Source organism: Zalophus californianus, chromosome 11, assembly GCF_009762305.2.
Source record: "Zalophus californianus isolate mZalCal1 chromosome 11, mZalCal1.pri.v2, whole genome shotgun sequence".
In the NCBI taxonomy this organism is placed as follows: domain Eukaryota; kingdom Metazoa; phylum Chordata; class Mammalia; order Carnivora; family Otariidae; genus Zalophus; species Zalophus californianus.
This window is the reverse complement of record NC_045605.1, coordinates 28,346,366-28,369,008: the sequence shown is the minus strand read 5'-3', so window position 1 is coordinate 28,369,008 and position 22,643 is coordinate 28,346,366. Positions and strand designations below refer to the sequence as shown.

The window sequence follows — 22,643 nt, the reverse complement described above, 5'->3', positions numbered from 1 at the left end:
TCCCTAATCCAAGATTCTATGATACAGTGACTTCCTAAGTGTCCATTTCCCAGCCTGAAGTGGCTCTGTCATGCCTTTGAGGACCTAAATATGGGGTGGGTAACGTCATGCCAATTTCCCAAGTCTTGAGGCTCAGGAGTAGTATCGAGTTTCGGGGTTGTAGGTCCACACATATGGATCTCCATGTGGTCTGTCAAGCAGCGCTGTCGTTGTAACAGATAAAACAGTCTCTGTGTTTATTTCTCACCCACCTGGGGAAGGCACACTGGTGGGGGTACAATGCTCTTGAGGTCAAAGGGGCTGAAGGAAAAAGCTAAGTTGGTGGAGAGCTCCTGTTTTAAAGCACACATGGTACAAAACAAGGCAAAGACGGAAAAATCGAATACAGTTAAGTGCCTGCCTGTGAACAGATCCAAATGATACTTCCCCCAATCTTTGTCAGGGCCTTCCCTGGAAGGTGGGTTGTCTTTAAAGTTGGAACAGTGCAACAGTAGTCTTAGCTAAAATAGGAGTTTTTAAGATGGATTTACATTCTGGCATTTTTGTGTCATTTAAAAGAGTTAGGTCTGTATACATTAATCCTGAGGTGATCTCCTGATGTAATATTGGGAAAAGTGAGATTCAGAATAATATACTGTAAAACTATTTCCGGAGTCTTTATTTTGTTGCCTGTATCTAGTTACTACTTTTACCCTACTATGATATTAAACTGATTATGGTAAAAAAAAAAAAAAAGAGAGAGATGGATTTGCACACTGAAGGAGTATGTCTAAAGATATTAAATGCCCATATCCTTAATCTGGTGCCCCCTCTATGACAAATGTAAGAATCACAGCCAGGGTTTTCCTTTGGACCACAATTTTTCATTCTCTCACACTCTGGTCTAGACTTCATATCTTTTCCTCAAGCTCTGAGTGGAAATCACTGATTAGGCAAACTGCTGATGTACGAGCAAAATTAGTCTGTTTACCATGTAGGAGCTTGCTAATTGCAAAGAAACGTGAGTTTGCAGGCACACTCTCCTTTGTTTGTGAGATGCTGTCTTTGCCATGACAGGGGAGCATGTACCAGCAGGAAGAGCCCAGGCTGGAGTGGGTACAATAATTGGGCTAGTTTCTGTGCCTTGCTTTCCTCTCATTCAGTTTCCTTCCCGAGATGATTCACCAAGAAGCCTCCTTGGCTCTCTATTGTGCTGTGCTATACGCATCCAGTTAAAAGCCAATGCCACTATGAAAATTGATCTCCTGCAGAAAAGTGGCACACTCATTCATTTAGCAAACCTTTATTGAGCACCTACTTTTTGTTAAGCATTGGACTTGGTGCTGAGCATAAAGACAGACATGATTGTTAATAAATTAGCAAAAAGAAAGTGTCCTGTACTCAACTAGGCCAAATATAGTGTAAGGTTATACTAAAGAATGGTAAAATTCTGAGGACGCAGGAGTAGTAACTCATGTTTAGGGAAGTGGGAAAGTGTCCAGGCAAGACAACATTGAGCTGAGTCTTTTTTTTTTTAAGATTTTATTTATTTATTCGAGAGAGAGAGAGAGAGAGAACTAGTACAAGTGGGGGGTGGGGAGGTGCAGAGGGAGGGGGAGAAGCAGACTCCCCGCTGAGCAGGGAGCCCAATGAAGGGCTCAGTCCCAGGACCCCAGGATCATGACCTGAGCCAAAGGCAGAGGCTTAATTGACCGAGTCACCCAGGTGCCCTTGGAGCTGAGTCTTAAAGATGAGTTTTGGAATTTAATCGGCAGAGGAGGGCATTTTGGATAGGAGAGGCACCATGGGGTAACACAGAGATAGGTGCAAATGTGAACATTATTCTGGAAGGGCCAGTGGCCCAATGATGGTCATGCATCTATAGGCTGTTATATCTGAAAGGGGATTTGCAAATGATCTGGTTCAATGGCTTATTTTGCAGTTGAGGAACCCGCAGGCAGGAGCGCTGAACTGACTTCTCCAAAGTTTGAAACTGAGCTGCTCAGTCCCTTCACATCAGCTCTCTGTATTTGAATCTACCATGCTTTGGACATATTTATGCGATGGATGGAGTTACTTACATCTCATTTCTGGGTGCTTTGCACTGGCTTTTGTCCCCTTGCCAAGTCTACAAAAAGCATTCTCTTGCTCTTCCACCTTAAATACATCCATCAATTCATGAATCAATCCATCTACCAAAAATGTATATAGAAACTACCTTGCCTGGCACTCTATACACTATTTGTTTAGTTCTCCTGCTCTTTAGAACTACCCGTTTGTTTGTGTTGCTTATCCTTAAAATGCACTTATTCTTGATATAAGATATGAAAATCCGAATCTATACTTCAACGTTTCAACGTGCCGAGAAGCAGAGGTATTTCAGAGCTGAAAAGACACTGGGATAGAGCTTGGTGTGCTGTTTATGTCTGTTCCAGTTTATATATTTCCAAGAAAACTATTTTTAGGAGCCCCTGCCCAGCACCGTTAGTCTGAGTTAATTAAGATGAAAATGAGGATGAATCATTTCTGATAAACCCTTGCCACCTGCAGAAGAAAGTCGCCTATGACCTCTTCCGGAATCCAGGAGCTTGGCCGCCTGCAGCCGGGCTGCACATGATGTGTATGTCATTCCCCTGCTGCTTTCCCCCTACACCCCCTGTGTCTTCCACCTCACTCTCACCCAGCCTGGCCACACAGTTCCAAGGCTGTCCAGCTGCAGACCTGGTCTCTCTTCTCTGCAGACCTGCAGGGACATGGGTTGATTGCATACACAAAGATGTCAGAGCAAATAACTACGTCTGGGAGCTGTCGGAAAAACAGTCTGCAGAATAAAATGCACACATTGTCGAAAGGGTGGGGGAGGTTAGAAAGCAGGATATCTTGACAGAGAGAGAAAAGTGTTGGAATTAATTCATAAACGGGTGGAAATTAGCAGATGATGATTTGCAAGGGGAGTGGAGACAGAGGAAGAGAGAAAAGGGAAGAGAGACAGATGGAGAGGGGGAGGGAAATGGTGGAAAATAGAGCAGAAGACACAGATATCTTTCACGGGCTTGCTTTACCCTCAGCTGAAGCAGCCTGTGCTTTTACAGGGATCCCGCTACGCCTTTCAACTCGTGTTCCTCCCTTAACCTCCGCCATCCACCATCAGCAACCCCTGCTCCTGGCCTCACTCCAACCTCCCACTTCCCCCACAGTTGTGCTTTTTGCATGTGTGGGATTCCCAGTTTCTTGATAAGGGGACTCTTGCAAGGCTAAAAGCACCAAACTTCTGGCTCAGGCATGGTCGGGAGGAAGGGACTTTAGAGGGAGGACTTACCTCCTGACACTTGGGTCTGATACAAATCACCCTCTCAGAGCCTCAGCTTTTCTCCCTGTCAAATTAGGATTGTTGGCTAGCTAATGAGATTCTGTGAGTCATTTATCTTAGAATCTGGTATGCTATATGCATTCAGTTCGTATCATTATTATTATTATTACTACTACCATTAATAGCAGCAGTAGGAGTAATAGATTTTAAATTCTCTCTCTGATGTTTGATACCTAGTGGTTCGATCTTTCTGATACAAGTCAAGAGGTCTAAGCAGTGTGTTTAAACTCAGTTTTAGAGCCAAAATGGACACATGTTTCCCTACTTCCATTCCTTAATTGATGGTTGGAGTTTTGCCACATAACAGTAAGTCTGTTGGATGATGTTCCATTCTGGAGCATAATACAGGCAATCACCCAATTTCATTTTGAGGGAACAACTGATCACTACGTGCAAGTTGAGACTGGGCTGGGTTCATTTTTCCCCCCTCTATTACAACAGTTCTCCTTGAAGTATCTTCTCCTAATTTCCCCTCTCCCTTCCCAGATTCAAGGTAGCACTTGTGAATCTGTGCCTGCCTGTAGTCTCAGTGTATGCAGATTCTGAGTTTTTCCTAAAGTAGATCCGGATACATTGAAGCTGCGTGCACACTTATGCCTCTTCCAAAGTTAATTTTCACCTCTCTGTGTTCTTTCTCTGTGTCTTCTGAGTCCTTGTTTCTGTACCACATGGCTTTAGGGCCTCTTCCCCCACTTACAAAAGGGAACAACAAATTGCATTCTCCATAAAATCCATTCACACCAACACACTAACTCTTCAAGTGTTTTGCGATTGGAATTCCTTAATCTCTGATTGAGCTTTGTCGTTTGAGAACAAAATTAGGCATTACCTTGCCCAGGGTAAAAGGATCTGGGGAGGGGTAGAGGGGACTTTTCCTCTCCTCTGTTTTCTATGTTGTCCCTGAGGGAATACTTGCTTTAAACCTTTCAGAAGGGTTGCTTCAAAGAGAAATTGAGATGTGCAATAGTTAATTTTAAATGTCAACTTGGTTAGGCCACAGTGCCCAGAGAGAGTCAAACATTGTTCTAGAAAAAACTGACCTCCGTTGAGAAACAGGGAATTCCACTAGGAGACAGCCTTCTGATTTGAACTGTAGCATTAACACCTCCCTGGGTCTCCAGCCTGTGACCTACCCCACGCACTTGGGACTTGCTAGCTTCTACAATCATAAAAGTTAATTCTTTAAGACAGACAGACACGCACACATACAGAGAAAGAGGTGACATATATGTAAAATCCTACCGAGTCCATTTCTTTGGAGAACTCGGACTCTTAACAAGCCTCTTGGACCCATGTTCTCTCCCTGTCGTTCCCCTTTCTTTCCTTGTCTTCTGCTTTTGCTTTGCCACTTCCTTTCCCTTTCTCTTTCCCAAGACTTCCTGATGCCTGGAGGAAGGAAGGTCAAATGTTGATTCTGTGTTATCCCTTCCCAGACCACTGGTCTGCATTTCTTACCACCACAGGCATTTTAGAGCCTCATGACCCAGAGAGGTTTGCCCTTCCTTCCTTCTTCCCTTCCTTCCCTTCCTTCCCTTCTTTCTTTGTGACACTGAATCCATCCATCAAGATGATCCAGAGCTGGAGCAGCTGGGAGGAGATGAGGGAGAACTTTTGGGATTACAGTCAGAGAAAAATTTTGGTGCCAAGTTAAGAGGTGGATGGGGGAGCATTCCAGGTGATGAAAAGAAGCTGTTTGGAGACAAATCCCAGATCTCCATGTGGTGGGGGTGATAATGCTTATCGCCCAGCAGAATTTTAGAGATTGTCCAGGCCAATGCAACTCAGACTGTTGACCAAAACCCACAATAAAAATACATTTTAAAGTGTCACCACACCACAAGTGCACCCGTGAGAGTCTGAGAACTCATACAAATAAATGAATATAGTCTAGACTCTCTGATGTCGTAATACTTCATGAGAGGCTTATTCTTTATGCCAAGTGACCATATATCACAATGATTATGTAAATCACAAGATATGCTTCTGATTAATATGGTTATGTTTTATTAATTAGGATATTAATATCTGAAGCCCATCCACATAGCTTGTTAGCCATGTGGTACAGCCACCATTTTCCTCCCATGAAGAGCTTTTTACAATATAAATAATAGTGTGCTCCAGCATCAGTAGTTTATGGGCACAGGGCATATAATTCTAATTCTTTTTCTTCACCTCAAGCTAAATTGCTACCAATAAAATCGTAACCAAAGTCTAAATGAGGACAAATATATTCAATTATGTAATATTTGGTATGTGATTCTTGAATAGCTATAATATCTGTGAGATTGCAGGGTAAGGATTGGAGATACAGGACTATTTTTTATTATTTATTAAATAAATATGTATTGAAAATCTGCTATATCCCAGGAACTCTTATGGACGCTGGTGACAGGGCAGGGAACCATGGGGGGCGGGGCAGGAAAAGATTTAGCATTTTCTTTTTTTTCTTTTAAGATTTTATTTGTTTATTTGACAGAGAGACAGAGAGAGAGATAGAGCACAGGCAGGCGGAACGGGAGAGGGAGAAGCAGGCTCCCCACCAAGCAAGGAGCCCGATGTGGGGCTCGATCCCAGGACCCTGATATCATGACCCAAGCCGAAGGCAGATGCTTAATGGACTGAGCCACCCAGGTGCCCCAAGATTTAGCATTTTCTACTTTGAGTTTCTAGAAATGACTAGGAATAATCTTCTCTATGCATCAGTTTCTTAATCTAATAATATAATACCTTCCTAATAGAGGTGTTAAAATAATTATATTGAACTGTGTGGTGTATATTCTGGTTTCTAACACACAGTAGGATGATGATGGTGATGATGATGAAGGCCACTGTTAGTTTTTAAATGTTAGTTGGTTGATTTGTCCCTGAGTGGGTCCAGAGATGGAACTTCTAACCTGAAACAATTCATCCTAACATATCTATAAATCATTAACCATGTACAAAATATTGTTATTAGCATAGGTAGGTCTATGGCAGTTTCAGGGAACTCTGAATCTTCAGACACTACATATCAATATTCAAGTCTCTCATGCTGAAGGGAAATAAAACAAAACACAACACTAGCCTTCCCCAGACCCACATCTCTGTCCAGTTAGAGCTGCACTTTCTCTTTTCTCATTTGCTTGCAGGTGGGCTTGAAAGCCTGGCCACATCTGCTTTCTCCACTCCTTGTATTCTGTCCTACCCAAGCTCAGCACCTAACTTCCACAGCCCCAGTGGGGAAACTGCTTCTACCAGTGACTCCACCATCTTCCATTGCGCAAGACCAAAAGCCTGATTGTCCATCCTTCACCAAACTGAATTCTCTAGTATTTGACACTGTTAACCACTCCCTTCTTCCTGATTAGCCTCCTCCTTGATTTTTATGAAACAATCAATCCCTGATTTCCCTTCTATTTTTCTAGTTACTTGACAGATTCCTTCACGGGTTCTTCCACTCTTCCCTTAAATGTGTGTGTTGCCCAGAATTCACACTAACGCTTTATTCCTTCTCACTCTACTATTCCTGTTGACTGACTTCATTAGTACCCAGGGCTTCAGCTCCCACTTTTACAGAGATGATTCCAAAATCTATAACTGTAAACATTGTCTCTTTCTCAGGCTCAAAACCTAAATATCCCAATGCCGGCAGAAATCTTTACTTGGATGTTTCACCAGCACTTTCCATTTGGCATTTACGTTGATCACCCTCCCCTCAGTATCAACTCTTCTTGCTATTTCTCTGATTGGTAATATCATCTGCTCAGCTGTCAACATCAGAAACCAAGTGGCAGCCTCAATCCTGAAACTTCAGGCTTTAGGACTAAATTTAGGATTCACTTCCTTTGAGCAGCTTTCCAACATCCCAAATCTAGTTTAGATTGTCCAACTCTGAGGCAGCAAGGCATCCTTGCATATTGTTATTTTGAATCTTATATTTTACTACAGTATCTGATTTATTTGCCCTACTAGACTATAAACTCCCTGAGGGTAGGTAATATATCATATTGTTTGTATCCACAGGCCCAGGAAAGTGCCAAGATGTTCAATTAATATTGGTCAAAGAACCCCCAAAACTCACAGCACAAAACTGAATGACTGAATGAAGTTGTCAACAAAACAAATAATATAAAATAAATTGGCCAATGAGATAAGACTGCACATAACCAGTATATAATATAAAACACAAGTTCCAGTTCCTAAGACCAAGAGAGATCAGATTCATTTTAGGAGGAAGGGGATGGAGTCCAGGTAGAGTAGCATCCTGCTTGTTGAGCACTTACTACGTGCCAAGCCCTCTGCTAGATATTTCATATAAAACTTGTTCAGTTCTTCAAAGATAGAAGATAGTGTTAATGTTGTCCAACTAACCATTGAGGAAACTTGGCCTCAGAGAAGTCTGGCCCATTGCTCATGGTCCCCAGCTCCTAGGTGGTGGGTCCAGATTTAGAGCCAGACAAATTGTCAGGCATTCTCTCTTTCGTACCTTGGTTCCCTAAGTGGAATGATCCATTTTCCACCTGTCACAGTGGAAGCAAGAGTAAGACCAGGGAGGAGGGAGACTATAATTACTCCTATTGAGCGTTTAATAAAACACGTTTTATGGCTTGTAGTTCTCAATATAATGTTTTTTTGTTATTTGATTTCTAGAACTATCTGAGGTATGACTATTAAGTAATGAGGATGATTTTATTGTACGTCTTGTGGAAATTGGTCCCTTCACAGGAGTCTCCATCCTTTCTAGGAGGAGGTAATGTAATGTGGTAGATGCCCTATGATGTCCCACCCTTGACAAGTTTGGGGGCCAGGGAAGAAATGAGAGTGTGGTAAAGAGAGTCTCTAGTGGGGATGGAGTTGAACCCTCTGCTGTCCAGCTCCCTGACTTTCTACAGACTATGGATAGTGGACATCAGTTCTCTTCATGCAGCAAATATTTGCGGGTATTTATACTGTGGCAAGTTCTAGTCCGTAGAGGAATCTGGGATGAGCAAGACAAATATCCTGCTCTCAGGGACCTTGCGATTCTAATGGGAGAAAGATGGTTATAGGTGTGTGCCCATGCCTACACATACACACACACACACACACACACACACACACACACACATTTTTAAAAGAGAGTAAAATAAGGGGGATGACACATCAACTGGATTCTATGGCTATCAGTAGATCACTCTAAGTCTTCGGGAACACCTCATCTATATATTTTTAAAATGCAAATCTTATCTGCCTATGTTTTTCTGTTGGCTTTGCTTAACTTAGCTTTTGTTGTTTTTGTGCATCCCTTGGGCTATTTTTGTTGTTTTATTTGTTTTGTTTGGGTTTGGTCAGTTTCAGTCATTTTGGCATAGAGAAGAGAAGAGGGCTTGAATGCTCAGTGACAGTTGCCATTGTGTTGGGTGCTATAATAGGAGGTTTCACGTGTATCATCTGTCTTAATTCGCACAGCAAGCTTTGAAGAAGCTCTTATTAACCCTGTTTACAGATGAGGAGATACAAACTCAGTGAAGATAAGTAATGTGCCCAAGATCACAGAGCTCATATGTGACAGAGCTGGGCTATGAGGCATGAATTTTAATTCATGCCAACTGTTGGTTCTTTTCACTAGCTCAAGGAGAGGAGTCCTGTGTTGGAAAGGATGTGAAGTGGTCTATGATGAGTGAAGAACGGATTAAGATTCAACTGACCTGAATTCTGGCGTCAAGTTAGCTACTGACGAGGAAAACAATTTGACATATATTTGCCTCATTTGCAAGGGTGCAAAGAGACAATGGGAAGTGAAATTCCTCATGCCTACCTGGCACTGATCATGTTGGCAGCTATCATATGAGAACTGCTTTGCGTTTTACAGAGGACACTACTTGTGTCTCATTCATAGTACTGTGTTTTGGCATCTGTTTCTATTTCTTGGAACTTCCTTGACCCTAGAAACTCAAGGCCTAGTCAGTTCTTACCTCTCTGATCACTAGCGAACATTTCTAGTTTACTACACCACCTTGTCTGGAGGGCCCCGAGAGAGCCAACTTTCTTCACGCTAAGCTCCAAAATCTCCTCAGTCGTTCCCCTCCACTGGGTCCTTACCGATTTAGGTAGGTTTCTGTAATATAAATATGCATCATGTACGGGCTTCTTACTTTATTTTTTTCCTAATGCACACACAGAACAGCTGGGTACAATCTTTTCCCAGATAAACACAAGCTGTAAGTTTTCTTTATTTATGAATAACACACAGTTTGAAATTGCTTTTACAACTGGATACACACTTCATTAGGTAAATTCAGATATTTCTGTTGGATCCAGAATTCCCCAGTGGCCATCCTTACCTAGGCAGCTCCTCCATGGAAAAATGTAACCTTATCAATAACCACTTTTGATCCTTAGGTGATCTTTAGGTGACCTCTAATTCTAAAACTGGCTCTTCTTTAAAATCAGAGAAATACCCGTCCCATATTACACACACATAAAACCTTCAGACAACTTGAGAATTTGCCTGCCTTGTGCCATACAGCTTATCTGTCTATGGCACCACTTCAGGGAAGAAACCTGTGGCATTGGGGGAATTAGGTACTTCCGATAGGTAATAAGAACTAACATTCATTGAATGCTTACTGAATGCTAGGCAGGATGCTGAAGACTTTACATGCGGTATTTCATTTAACACTCACAAATACTGTGTGTACTCATTATTATCAGTGCCTCTATTTACAGATGGGGAAACTGAGGATGAGCAAAAGTTAAAGAAATAGTGAAAAGTCACATGGAAGTATTTAGAGGAAGGATTCAGACGGACCCCGTTGTCCCTGTTCTAGTCCTACTACACTATAAAACAGGGGCTTTCAATTCACCTAGATCATGGCTGTTAAGTTACGGTAGATGCATGACTTAAACCTGGATCACTAGACTCTTATTAAGGGTAAGTGAGCAGTACCTTTTTTTTTTCCCCGTCAAAAATGTACTGATAACTTCATGGCCTTATTCTAAATCAATCCTAGAATCTACTCTCAAGAGCTGAGATGTGGCTGAGCAGAGGAAATCTACTAAGAGACAAACTGAAATCAGTGTAATCACTTTAGGTTCTGAAGCTTAAGATAAGGGGGACTATTTCTAATGTACGAACAAAGATGGAGGGCCTAGATCTGGGATGACGGTTCCATGGATAACATGCCTCCCACCCGGAAAGAATTTTACCACCTTTTGTTTTTAGCTTAAGCTTGGAAGCAGGTTTTTGATGAGATGCTAGTGTTGTCCTCAGTCCTGTACGGAGCTTTTTATTCACTCTTTCAACCTCTGCCTCTCAAAATCTATTCCTTCTGGAGACATCACCGTCACAGGAAATTGCACCACCCAGTTACCAACCAAAACTTAGGAGTCATCCTCAGTCCCTTGATCTTCCTCAATTCCAACATCCAAACTCTCAGAAAGTCCTAAACTCTGTACATCCAAGATACACCCCTTACGTTTCTATTTTCTCTGTCATCATTGCTTCTGCCATCATTTCTTTCCTGCTCCACTCTTGAAAAAAATCTCCCTGCTTCCATTCTGTACCCTTGCAAACCATTCTCCATCAGTTCATGTCACCTCCCTGTTTTAAGTTTTCCGAAGTTATTGCCCTGCCCTGGATCCACCTCTGCCTTTTCTATTATAAATCACCCTGAATATCAAGATGTCTATAGATCTGAATCAAAGGTCTAGTTTGGACATGGGACATTTACAATCTTTCACTCATGTCTTTCTACATTCACAAGTTGTTATCACAGGAAAGTGGGAGTTGTGTTATATAATCCTAATTTATGATTATGAAATGCTTCCAGTGTGCAGAGTGTAACACATCGCCTCATTAATTGTCACCCTGTATTAATCATGTTTTAAAAATTTTCTGTATTTTATGATGCTTTGACATCTGGGAGGCTTGCTATTTCTGGAGAGACTGCCCCTCCCAGGGTTAGCTAATTCCTAGAGCTAGCAAGCAGCTTGTCTTCCGCATGCCTTTTGCAGGCAAACCAATCAAGTAAGAGCCCACATCCCCAACTGCCTTCTTTATCCAACTGTCACACACCAAGCTATTTCCTCTGCCCTAACTCACCCCAGGAACACTAGAGACTACCACTGTAGCCCAGGGCCTGCCAGAATTACTCGAACAATCTGATTCTAAGCTTGCTCTAGCTTGCCTACCCAGCTTTACCCATTCCTTCTCGTAGATGCTGCAACCAAGGCTTTGGGTCTTTGCTTTCTCCTTGCTTCCTCTCCTTCTTGACACTGACCCGCCCCCCCCCCCCCCCGTGTTTCCCCACATGGCTCTGCAGGGCATGGTATGCCCTCTCCTCTTGGGAATGGTAAGTAATGAACTCTTTTTTCAAGGAAGCTGTCTCTATGTCTGTTAACATACCAGACCTCAAAACAATATCTTGGGGACATCTCAAGACAATAGCTGAAGGGTTGAGAAGTCAGTCTCCGAAGAGACAGTTCAACTCCAGAACCAACATTCCTCGTCAGTACTCTTACTTTGTCCTCAGATATTCATCTCCATATATGTGGATATACATCCAAGAGAGGTTAAACTCCCCATCATGGTGCTCAACCAAATATTCCTTAGAAAACCCCCAATATAAACCACTTAATCCTTGTTCATTGTGAACCTTGCCTCCTGTTCTCTTTCCCATTCCAAATTGGTTTGTCTTTCTATTCTATAAATGGAATTCTGGTCCCTAGCAAAGACTTACACATGAATGAAATCTCCCCCACAAAACTGTTGACTGGCAAAGATTAACATAAAGATTAGACCTCTGTAGTTATTTCTCTGATTCACTAGCCCTTGAGTTCAGTGATTTATTCAACCACAAATATTGAACTAGGAAGCCAGCTTACTAGAAAAAAATAGACACAATAGGCCCTGTTCTCCAGGACTCCAGGTCCCTATAGCTGGAGGGAGCCAGCCCAGAAAAAAGAAAGATTTCTTACATAATATTAAGAGTATATAATGTCTTGCTTCAACCTACCTCTGCTTCTCTTCTTTTCTTGTCCCTTCTGTTCTTTTCGCAGCTGGGCTTCTTCCCCAATAACTTGTCCCATTTCAAGCAATCCTTCATAGACTGAGTTAGCATTTAGCAACTGCTCCATTTGCATCTCCCAAGGAGCACTAGGACCAGACTGACAGGTGCATGACAAGGGAATGTCACCTGAGCCCACTACAACCAAGTGGCAAGAGCTGTGTCACTCCTACGGCAGACTGACCCAACCCCATACCACCATTCCCCAGTGTTCAAGACAAAAACTCTGTAACTGAAGAAAATAATAAGCACAGCTTCACATTCTCAGCTTCACTCAAGTTAAAGCACTAAAGAAAGCCTTTCCAGTCTGGTGATAATGGATAAGAGCATCTCAGAGTTTAGGGGATTAGGTACAATGTGTATACAGAAAACCCGGGTACACTCAAATCTCCAGGAAAGATGTGTGTCATTAAAACTGGCAGGTGGTTCCAAAGTAAGTAGTTTGGCTGTTCTCTGAGGCCTGAGCTTCTCTTCCGGGCATCTTTTCTCTCCCATCCTTGTAGCCCAAGAGCTCAGGATGAGTGTTCTGCCCAACTCCTGTCTTTAATAATATCTCTTTTCTGGAAAGGAGCTGATACGTGGTTTTTTTTTTTGTTGTTGTTGTTTGTTTGTTTGTTTTTTACTATTTAAAAGAGATAAAGCAAACATAGCATGACTAGTGACCAGTATTCTTTCTTCCTGAGGTGTGATGGTCTCATTAAAAACTTTAGACCTAAAAACATATGTGGGCTCCCATTTACAAGGGAAGATGGGGCAGTATATATAAAAGCTCAGTCCCCCATAACGGGGAGCAGATAAGATGCCTTTGTATCCTTAAACAGCTAAAGGAATGAATAAGAATTTAAAGCTTATTTTTGAATTAAATTCCATTGTCCGGAGCCCTGCCTAACTTAACAAAAGGATTTGAGAAAGAATACAGTACAGAAAATGCACCTAACAGCCCCTGAATTATGATATAGGGGGATAAGCTCTGGTTCTGCAGGTATGAGGTGCTTCTGCCAGAAGGAAAAGAAGAAAAGCAATAGGACCAAGGAAAGCCTGAGCGCTCTGGTTAAGCACTGAAAGAAATTAAGCCTCAAAGAAACTGATAGGCTGGCCTTTAAGGATGCCCTAACCCCCAAGTCCCCTCCCAATACCACTGTGGTGCCAATTCATGTTGTGATCATAAAGCCATAGAGTTTCTGAAAATCAACCCTAGCACTCTTTAGTCTCTCCATGTGTTTTCCCCATCTCTCTCTCTCTCTCTCTCTTTTTACAATAAGATACTTGAGCGTGGAGCAGTTTGGGGACTATTCTGTATGTTGTGCAGTAAGAAGAAATTCAGACTTGCCAGTTTGGGAAAGAGAGAGAGCAGGTCTAGAGCCATGAGTAGCTCCGAGGTGGGTAATCTGAGCAGAAAGCATATTTCATCTTTTTGCAAAAGCTCCGGGGAGCCCCGCCATAGGACTGTACAGCTTGGCCAGGTGGCAAACGGCGGCAGTGGTGAACGCGCACACACCGGTTTAGCTACCTCCGGGGAAATGATGTTCAGTTCTCCCGGGCGGGGTCTGGCAACTTCTGCTTGGGCAAGGTGCGAGCATCACTTTTCCATTTGCTGCTCCCTCCTCCACCCCCGCCCCGAACTCCCTCTTCCTCCACTCCCCTCCCCCCACCCCCCCGCCTCTTGCAGGGGAAGCCACCAAGAGGGGCGCGGCATCTTCTCGGCTGGCTCGGGTGTCAGGGGGAGAGTGGAGCCGGCTGCGGCGCCCGCCTCACCCCCGCTCGGCGGCGGAGCCCTTGTGGGCGCGGCGTGGCAGGGGTTAAGGTGGGCGCCCGCGCCCCGCGCCCCGCGCCCGCCAGCCGGGATGAGCGCGCAGTCCGCCGGCTCGCTCGCAGCCGGCCCGGGAGAAAGTGGCGGTCAGTGATGGAGCTGCTGCCATGACAACCCCGGCGGTCGGGGCCCGCGCGCGTCGGGGCCACTCCCGGGAGGAAGGCGGCGCGGAGGCCGGGGGCGGCCGCTGAGCGTGGCGTCCGCGCGTCCCCGCGTCCCGTGCCGCGTCCCCGGAGGAGGCGGGGGCGCCGTCCGCCAGCTCCCCGTGCGCCCGCAGCCTGCGCCGGGCGGCGCTCTGCGGGCTGGCGACGCGGGCCGGGCTGGCCACCAGTCGCCGCCCGGGCTGCGGTGGAGGACGCCCACGGCACCGACGGATCCTCGGGCTGCGACGGCCGCGTCCCCGCGCTGGAACTTTTTGCCGCCTTTGGGTTCCAGATTCGAGACTCCGGCTGGTCTATAAATACATCTGTACATGTGTGTGAGCTAATAAAACATTTTCTCCTCTCCTTGAAGCAGCAGCCTTTTAGGACATCTCCTTTATTTCAGAGACACTTGCCTTGCTTCTTTGGGTTATAAACTTTTGATGCCAGACCTCTGCAGAACGTGCCCAACTGAATCTTAAAGTAGCATCTTGAAGAGAGAGGCAGAGAAAGAGCAATCTGTGACCTTCATCCCTGCACCTTCCTCCTTCCTCTCCCTTCCCGGCTGCCTCCCTCCTCCCCAGGGGAGCGTCAAGAAAGCTCTTTTTGGATGCAGGAGGGGGCATCAGGTTCTGCTAGGCTGGAAAGCTGAGGCAGGATTTGAGGAAGAATCATTAGACTCCGGAGACCCTGGACTCGTTTCTCCTCCTTACCCCTCTTTGCTTCTGGCTTGCTCCATCCCTTTCCCGTCTCCCCACACTACAACCCGCGACCCGCTGGTGTGCGGGGCGGGGGACAAGGACCGCGCCGCTGCCGGAGTTCTGGGAAGTTGTGGCTGTCGAGGATGGGGGTCTGTGGGTACCTGTTCCTGCCCTGGAAGTGCCTCGTGGTCGTGTCTCTCAGGCTGCTGTTCCTTGTACCCACAGGAGTGCCCGTGCGCAGCGGAGATGCCACCTTCCCCAAAGCTATGGACAACGTGACGGTCCGGCAGGGGGAGAGCGCCACCCTCAGGTAGGGAGCTGTACTTCAGCGGGGGACTGAGCCCCTCGGACGTTAAGGATGTGGGTAGGGGCCAGCAAGACAGCAAGAGAGAGAGAGAAAGAGAGAGAGCAGAAGGCTGGGGTGGGGGAGTAGGGCATGCGAAGGGCCTTTCTTCAGGCCCGAGAGTTGTCCACTTGCAGACTGTGGCTGCTAACACCCATTTTCCTGGACAGGTTTGTCATTTGCTCTGGCTTTTCTGGTCCGGGATCTGATGCAGGACGCGGAGGTCCATGCTTGGGACTCCATGCATCCATGAGGCCATGACATGGCTAGATTCACTTGATGCCCTGGCATCAAGATGAGAACACGAGCGCCCTGTAATTGCAGTACTGGGGGTTAGCCTAAGATCACTGAGCGCTTTGGTGCCCTCTCACAGGCCAGAACGTGATGAGGCAAGGTAGTCTTCCTGATGGGGTGGCTTGCTCCTACCAGAGACCTACCTAAAATGTCAGGCTCTGGAATTGCCAGTGCTGGGCCATAGCCATTTATGAGTCTGCTCAAGACGCAGCCATCCATGCCAACCGTGTGTGGTGCTCCTGGGACCCCTATTATAAATTATGAGGGCAGTTTTATCTTTGCAGGCTCGGACCAAGGAGAGGAAACATGTAGCTTTTATGCAACGACATCACTCCTGTGCGAAAAGCACAATAGAAAGCTTTTTGTTTTACCTTAATGAGTTACAGAGAATCGCTTACATGCTTCAGGCAGAGGGGTGGAGATTCTTGGAATATGAACCTTTGGGGACTGGGCCCACTGCAGCAGAGACTTTAATAAAAATGCAGCCACCACTTTCCACCAGCTCAGCAGATATCATCTTTTATCCCTTTAATGAGGCAGTTCTGGTCCTAGGAGACAGATTCAGGGACGTCCCAGCTTAACTCTGGCTTACAGTGTACACAGGCTGAATGCGTTTGCCCTGTCTATGACTTTGATGGTTATGTTGAAAATAAAACATGCTGTCCCAGATTCTGCAGCCAAGAAGCCTGGCTTCTCCAAGGAATAGTTGAGGATGGGGCTTCCTTCCTGTTCCTTTGGCTGCCCTGGTTGAACTCTCTCTGTATCTGAACAAGCTGCGCCCAGGGAAGGAAAGAAAGGTCTCTCGGGACACTGGCTATTTTTTTTCCCCAAGCTCCAGGCTAAGGTTGAATTCTTGCCACTTTCGGAGATTCTTAGCTGCATCTTCTCTTGGAGAAGAGAACAGGTTTCAAAGATCTGTCTGCTGGTGCTCAGGGGCCCCAGAAGAAGAGAGAAAAAGGGGTGCTAGGGACAGACTCCCCTCCCTGACTGCAGGAGGGAAAACCCTTCTAGCCCCATGGGCACTCGTCAGCCTATCCCAGACTAGAGTGCAATACGTCTCAAGAAATTTCTGGAGCCTCCTCCTGAAAATTGACCTGTGGGATGCACATTGGCCGCAGAGCTGTGGGCTCAAAAATAGGAGTGGTACCCCGGCTACAACACAGGTTCACCGAGGAAATGTTGGTAAATGTTAGCAGGTGTGAGGGGCTGGTGATGCTGCCACACACCTGTCTTTATCTTCTAACCTAGTACTGGGGGTGAAGAGGCCCAGCACCGAATAAAGCCTCCTTGCTGAACCTTCCAAATCTTTTGTCCCGTTCCTGACCCTGGAAGTTAAAGCAGAAACTTAAAAACTCCAGCTTTCTGCTTTCCAGGATGCAGTAAGATGATTCCACCAGTAGAGGGCTAGCTTCGCTCTGCCTTTTTTTTTTTTTTATTAGGGGCTGGCCTGGTTTCATGATCTTCAATTCAAATGTTCAGCAGCTGGGCTTGGTAATGGGAATGGGAATAAAAACGGGAAAAGCTGAATAGTTGCTTTTTGTGCTTTGTGGAGGAAAAAAAAAACCTTAGATGTGCGAGTATAACTGTTATCTGTTACCTGATTGCATGCTTTTATTTTTTGAAAAGTGTTGATTTTGTCTCTCCTCCTCTGTATAGTTTGCTCTGAAATAGAGCGATTCAGCACATTGTCCACATTTTAATCTCTTTATATTCTCCTTCTTTTTACCTCCTGTGTTCTCTCTTATTACTTTAGTCTTCGATTTTATCAGGTGATTCCATTTTACATGCTTTTGCCTATAATTCGTTCTCTTCACCCTTTTTTGCCTTTGTCATTTAATTCTTATTAATTTCTGTTTTTTTTTTTTTAAGGTTTTGATTTCATTCTTGCCACAGTGTTTCTTAAAACAACATCCCAATCTCCTGCAGCTTTCTGGGGGTCCCAGTCTCTCTCTAGTTCTGTGTGCACCTTTGGTTTATTGGCTAACAGCTGTGTACCCATGTCAATGAAAAACTTATTTGTCAGGGCTTCAAGGGAGAGTCCTGGCTTCCAGTCTTGGGAAATCCTTAGCCTCAACCTCAGATAAATGTATCATGTTTTATGCGTGTTGTATTTTGCTTTTAAGAGACCGTGATTCTAAGTATGGTCACACTTCAGTCTCCTTAAAGATGTTCCCTTGGGAATCCAGTGTTTGGAAATTTAGTGTTCTGAATGCATCAAATGTGCAGGATGTATTGAAAACATTGAATGCTTCCCAGGCCCATGAGCCACAGAAAGTCTTTTCGAATGTGGTTACTTTGGATCAAAATCTCTCACATATGCTTCTAAATCTTTTCTAAAGTCACAAAGGAGGCCAGAGACCTAGTAGAAAAGCAAAGGAGTGGAGGAAGCTGGACCCTCATTTGAATTTTCCAATGAGAAATTCCATGGCCTAGAGAAGGATGATGCCCTTCCTTGGAGATAACAGTTTTGTTTTGATAGGTCTTTGACTGCATTGAGGGACGTTAGGAAGTGATGTGCCGGAGATGACACTGAAGTTTCGAACGTGGATAAAACTCATTTTATATAAGTGAGGCAATATTATCTTCCTCATAACTACTTCACAGGGCTACTTGAAAAGTAAAAATAATTATTTGAATATTGAGTAATTTTGTCTTCTTGGAAGAGAGATGATATGGGAAATGAAGGTGGTGTTCACTATGGCTGAATTACAGCTTCTATGAATCTGATTTGAATTCATTATTACAAATGGGCCCTTTTGGCCAGAATCATTTCATTACAATTATCTGCTGTTGGGTTAAAAATGTTCTGTGCCTTTCCATTAGATTAGATGTGACAAGGATCTAGAAGTCCTATGTCTGAATCAGTGCCACGTCAGGAAAGGAGCCCAGGATGCTCACTGTGGTCATTTGGGTCCTATTAAGCCATTTCTGTTGCACGGATGATAGCCCAGTGTGTTTTGTTCCTGGGCCTCGATCTCCTCTAAATTTGGTTTACTTGGTAGAACCACGTCATCTGTGTACATGAACATTGTGAGGGGCTGAGGTAGGATGGAGGCAGGGCTTGTTGCTTTAAGGGACTGGTCCACTAAGTGGGAAAAGTTCCCACTGACATACTGTTTTTATTTATTTGCTTGTTTGTTTATTTATTTTTTATATGGCAGGATAATCAGTTTTGCTGATCTAGGCTTGCTGATCTGGGATTATGCTTAATAACTCTTTTTCTAAAATGACCCTACATTTTCATTTGGAGTTCTGAGCTAATCCATTTGGAACCAAGTATTTGAGGGTTTACTACTGCCACGGAATAATCTGAGCAGTAGGATTTTGCCCAAGCAACTGGGGCAGTGAAGCTCCCAAGGACAACATACTGTTGTTCGCCTGGGCATTTTTCTCTATTTTGCACTCACCTTCAGCAGCTTCTCTGTTTGTGAAAATTAGAAAATTCAGAATAGCCACTAGATTATTGGAAACAGGTGCACCACTTTTGCACATTGCAGTATTTAAGCTGTCTACACTGAATAAGGTCATGGGAAAGGGCAGAGTCTTCACTCTTGGTCTGGGGAGATGAAGACATAAAAAGAAGCAAGTATGTGTCCGTAAAGGACCCCTCACACAGTGCTGCTGACCTGGGCTGCAGACTGGAGTTGCCCGGGATGCTTTAAAAAACTTCTACTGCCAGCCTCCCAGACCAATGAAATAAAATTCTCTGGAGTTAGGCACCAGGGTGGCTTGTGAGACTTAAAAAAATCTCCTCCGGTATTTCTAATGTGGAACCAGAGCCAAGAACCACTTCTCTAAAGCCCTTTCCTGCCCTCAGAACATCTGAGCAAGTGGATCTCTAATGACCCTACCTTCCCTTGACTGTCTCCTGCGTGCGTGCATGTACTTGACCACCCACGGGCTGCCTTGTACTCTAGAAAGGGCACTGGGTTCAGGGACCTGAATACCTGGATGTGATTCTTATTCTACCACTCACTAACTACATGATTTTGAGCACTTCGGTCCAACTGTGTACACCTAGAAGCAATATCTGCTCAGTCTATGACATCAGCTGAGATGAAGTGTATGGCCTATTCCAACTACAAAGCAACGTATACGTGCAAGTTGTCACTGGTGCTGTGTGGGATTCCTCAGTAACAACCCATAATACTCTCAGTCTTTTCCAGGTTTATGTGCTCTGCCTTTTCCCCCTTCTACACCCACCCCATACACACTTTTAAAATGTGCTGATTTCTTCCCGCTTCCCCTCAGCATCCTGCTTTCTCCTTGAGGCCCAGAATTATTGAGTTCCAATAACACTTGTTAAGTATCTCAGTTCTAGCAGATACACACCATGGACCTAGCATTTAGGTATGGGTCCAGTTAGACTGGGAGCTCCTGGAGGTTAGGAGCCCTGTCTTATGTACTGAGTACAGATATCATCATGGGCACAAAGGATTGAAAAATAAGAATTGGTTGAATGCTTTAATCCTTTTTAATGGGACTCAGTCTCTTATGTATTATTACCTCTGCAACAACGAAGTGCTGATATCTAAAATGTTCCATTCTCTTCGGAATATGACGCTGGGACACTCAGACACAGCAGTTGGTTAGAGATCTTGGAGGCCTGAGGGACTTTTGGATTCTACTTAAATCCCTTGCCACAAGGGACAGCTGAATCCACCAGTGGTCACAAGCTGATCTGAAACTATGCAAGAGGTGCCACTATCCCTGAGGGCAAGACACTGAGCAAGGCAGTAGGATTGAGAGGAAAGTTCTTCGCAGCAACAGAATAATATATTTAGAAGTGAGGCTGTGTCTGTGGAGATTTGCCTTGCGTAGACACAGGGAGATACACGGAGCAAGGAGGCAGGAAGGGGTAGACGGAATGCTCAGTGGGTCCACTTGGGAAGTTGGTATGTCAGCTCCTGGACGAGGCTGCAGGATCCAGCAGGCTGAGGGAGCAGGGCTGCCTGGATGCTAGCACTCTCTGACGTCATTGATTAGTTAGAAGACGTCTGCCTCCCCCAACACATACGCCAGGTAGCACATGTCAAGGCAGGGGAGGGAAATTTTAAAGGATTCATGACATATGCTCTGTGGGTTTCTGAATTGCTCTGGAAAACTCAGCACCTCTTGTCATAAACCTTTTTGTTCTTTTTTTTTTTTTTTTTTGACCTTTAAGTAAATTTGGCCTTTGGTTTCAGTGTAGCCCTGTTGTTCTTTCCTCCCAGCTTCTGAAAAGGGATGGTGCCCTTGGCCTGCGTACCATGCTTACTCTGTGGCTGGTTCTGAGGGCCCTGGGGAGGACAGCAGTACTGGCCCCTGTGTTTTACAGATCTGAGGGGGTCCAGCAGTGAGACGCAGCAAGAGGAGGAGCCAAATAGGTCTTAGTTGACCTTCCCAAGGGAGAACTTTGAAAATTATTTATTAGCAGGAAGCAGTCTTCGCAGTCATGAGATAAGAGGGAATTATGGACCAAGACATCTTTAGGGCTGGCAGAATTTTGCATTGTCTATTAACTTAGGAACCAAGAGTTAACCTTGCTTGAGTTTTTGTTTTTTTTAATCCAGACAAGACAGCACCAGATCGTTTCAGATTCGTTTGTTTGTTTATTATTTTCTCTGCAGGAAGATGCTTTTGCCGATGCTGGGTCTAGCTGAATTGGAGAGAAAGCTGGCATGGGGTGGGCATTGGGGGAGAGGATGCATTATCAGCCCTTTCCCACCTCCCAGTAAATGACACCTTCCTGCAGCTTCTTGGAACCCTGGTGTATCTTTTTTAAGATGTGAAAATTGAAGTTGTAATGTCTCTGCAGCTCAGCAGTTACCCTGCCTCGATCTGTGTGTCATTTCCTTGTAGAGAAGGTTAGAGATGGGACATGTTTGAGCCTTATGTCAGTCTCCCTGCAGGATCACACCATAGACCCTTTTGTAAAATTGGCAAGGTGGCAAGCTTTTAAAACAAACACACTCTATTATCCATGATTAAGTGTGTGTCAGAGGCCAGGCCAATTAGTGTTTCATGTGATTTTCAGAATATTATTATCCCTAAATATTAACAGCCTCAGAGATTGAGGTTTAGAAGAGTTAAGTCTCTTACCTTTGGTTATGTGGTTATCAGGTGTCTGGATTTGCTCCAGGAAGACCGTTTTCTTCTTCTCAGTTTTATAAGACCCGAGCCCCCGAGCCCCCCTCCCCCGACCCAACATAGAGAACACAGAAAGCTTACATGTGCTGCCAGCAGAAAAAAACAAAAGCACCCTTTCTGTGCCCCAGACCTACACCTGATGAAAGGTCAGGAAAATCTGCGTTGCCATCGAGGGCTGTAGCTGAGCTGATCTCCCTTAGTGGTCCTCTTTGCTTTCTGCTGCTTACCTGCCCTCACCTGCATGCGAGTAAAGGCTGCTCTGTCATCTGGGGCTGGACATGATGCACACTGTGAACAGTGCACAATGTGACAGCCACCAGGAGGGTCCAGGGTACTGTCAAGCCCATCACTGGTGCTCTTCACTTTGAACCTGTCCGATGTGCTGTGCCCCCCTGCTACGTGACCTCCCGCAGTATGCCAGGGTCTCCACGGACCCTGCAAACTAAGACCAGGTGGGCAGGGGATTCTTGACAAGAGCCCACCGATGCCAGAGTGCTTCCTTGAGAACTGTGAGGAAATGAGTGATCTGGATGGAAGTATAGAATGAAGGGAAGTTACTTTTTGAAATCCTAAAATATATGTCCTTCTATAATCCGCCGTCCCTGTCCTTATATTTGTATTTTAGTTTAAACCATTCGGCTGTGAAAAAAGAGAACCACAAGCTTTGTACTCACCTTGCCTCTGATTCATACCCTAGAGGAAATCATGTGACCCCTTTTGGCCTGTTCCCTGGAGACCGCACATTTTGCTTAAATCAAAGAGATGCTGAAGGACTTGACCTGGCTTCCCATAAAAGTGCTGATCAATAAAATGTTTAAAAATTAGTTTTGAATATTAAACATTTTCAGTGG

The 22,643-nt window shown here is 44.8% G+C and overlaps 1 protein-coding gene across 6 annotated transcripts in view; it reads left to right on the top strand.

Annotated features, from left to right (window-relative positions):
* The window catches only part of OPCML (opioid binding protein/cell adhesion molecule like), a 1,097,645-nt gene that overhangs the window by 560,063 nt on the left and 514,939 nt on the right, over positions 1–22,643 (top strand). The window contains exon 2 of one of the 6 annotated variants that reach the window (XM_027580843.2): positions 15,252–15,336. The exons of 3 other annotated variants lie outside the window; for them this stretch is intronic. In XM_027580843.2, coding sequence (XP_027436644.1) covers positions 15,252–15,336 — 85 coding nt within the window. Of the gene's footprint in view, positions 1–14,507; positions 15,337–22,643 lie in introns of those variants that run through there. 2 more of the 6 variants (XM_027580842.2, XM_027580840.2) reach the window with 2 other exon arrangements.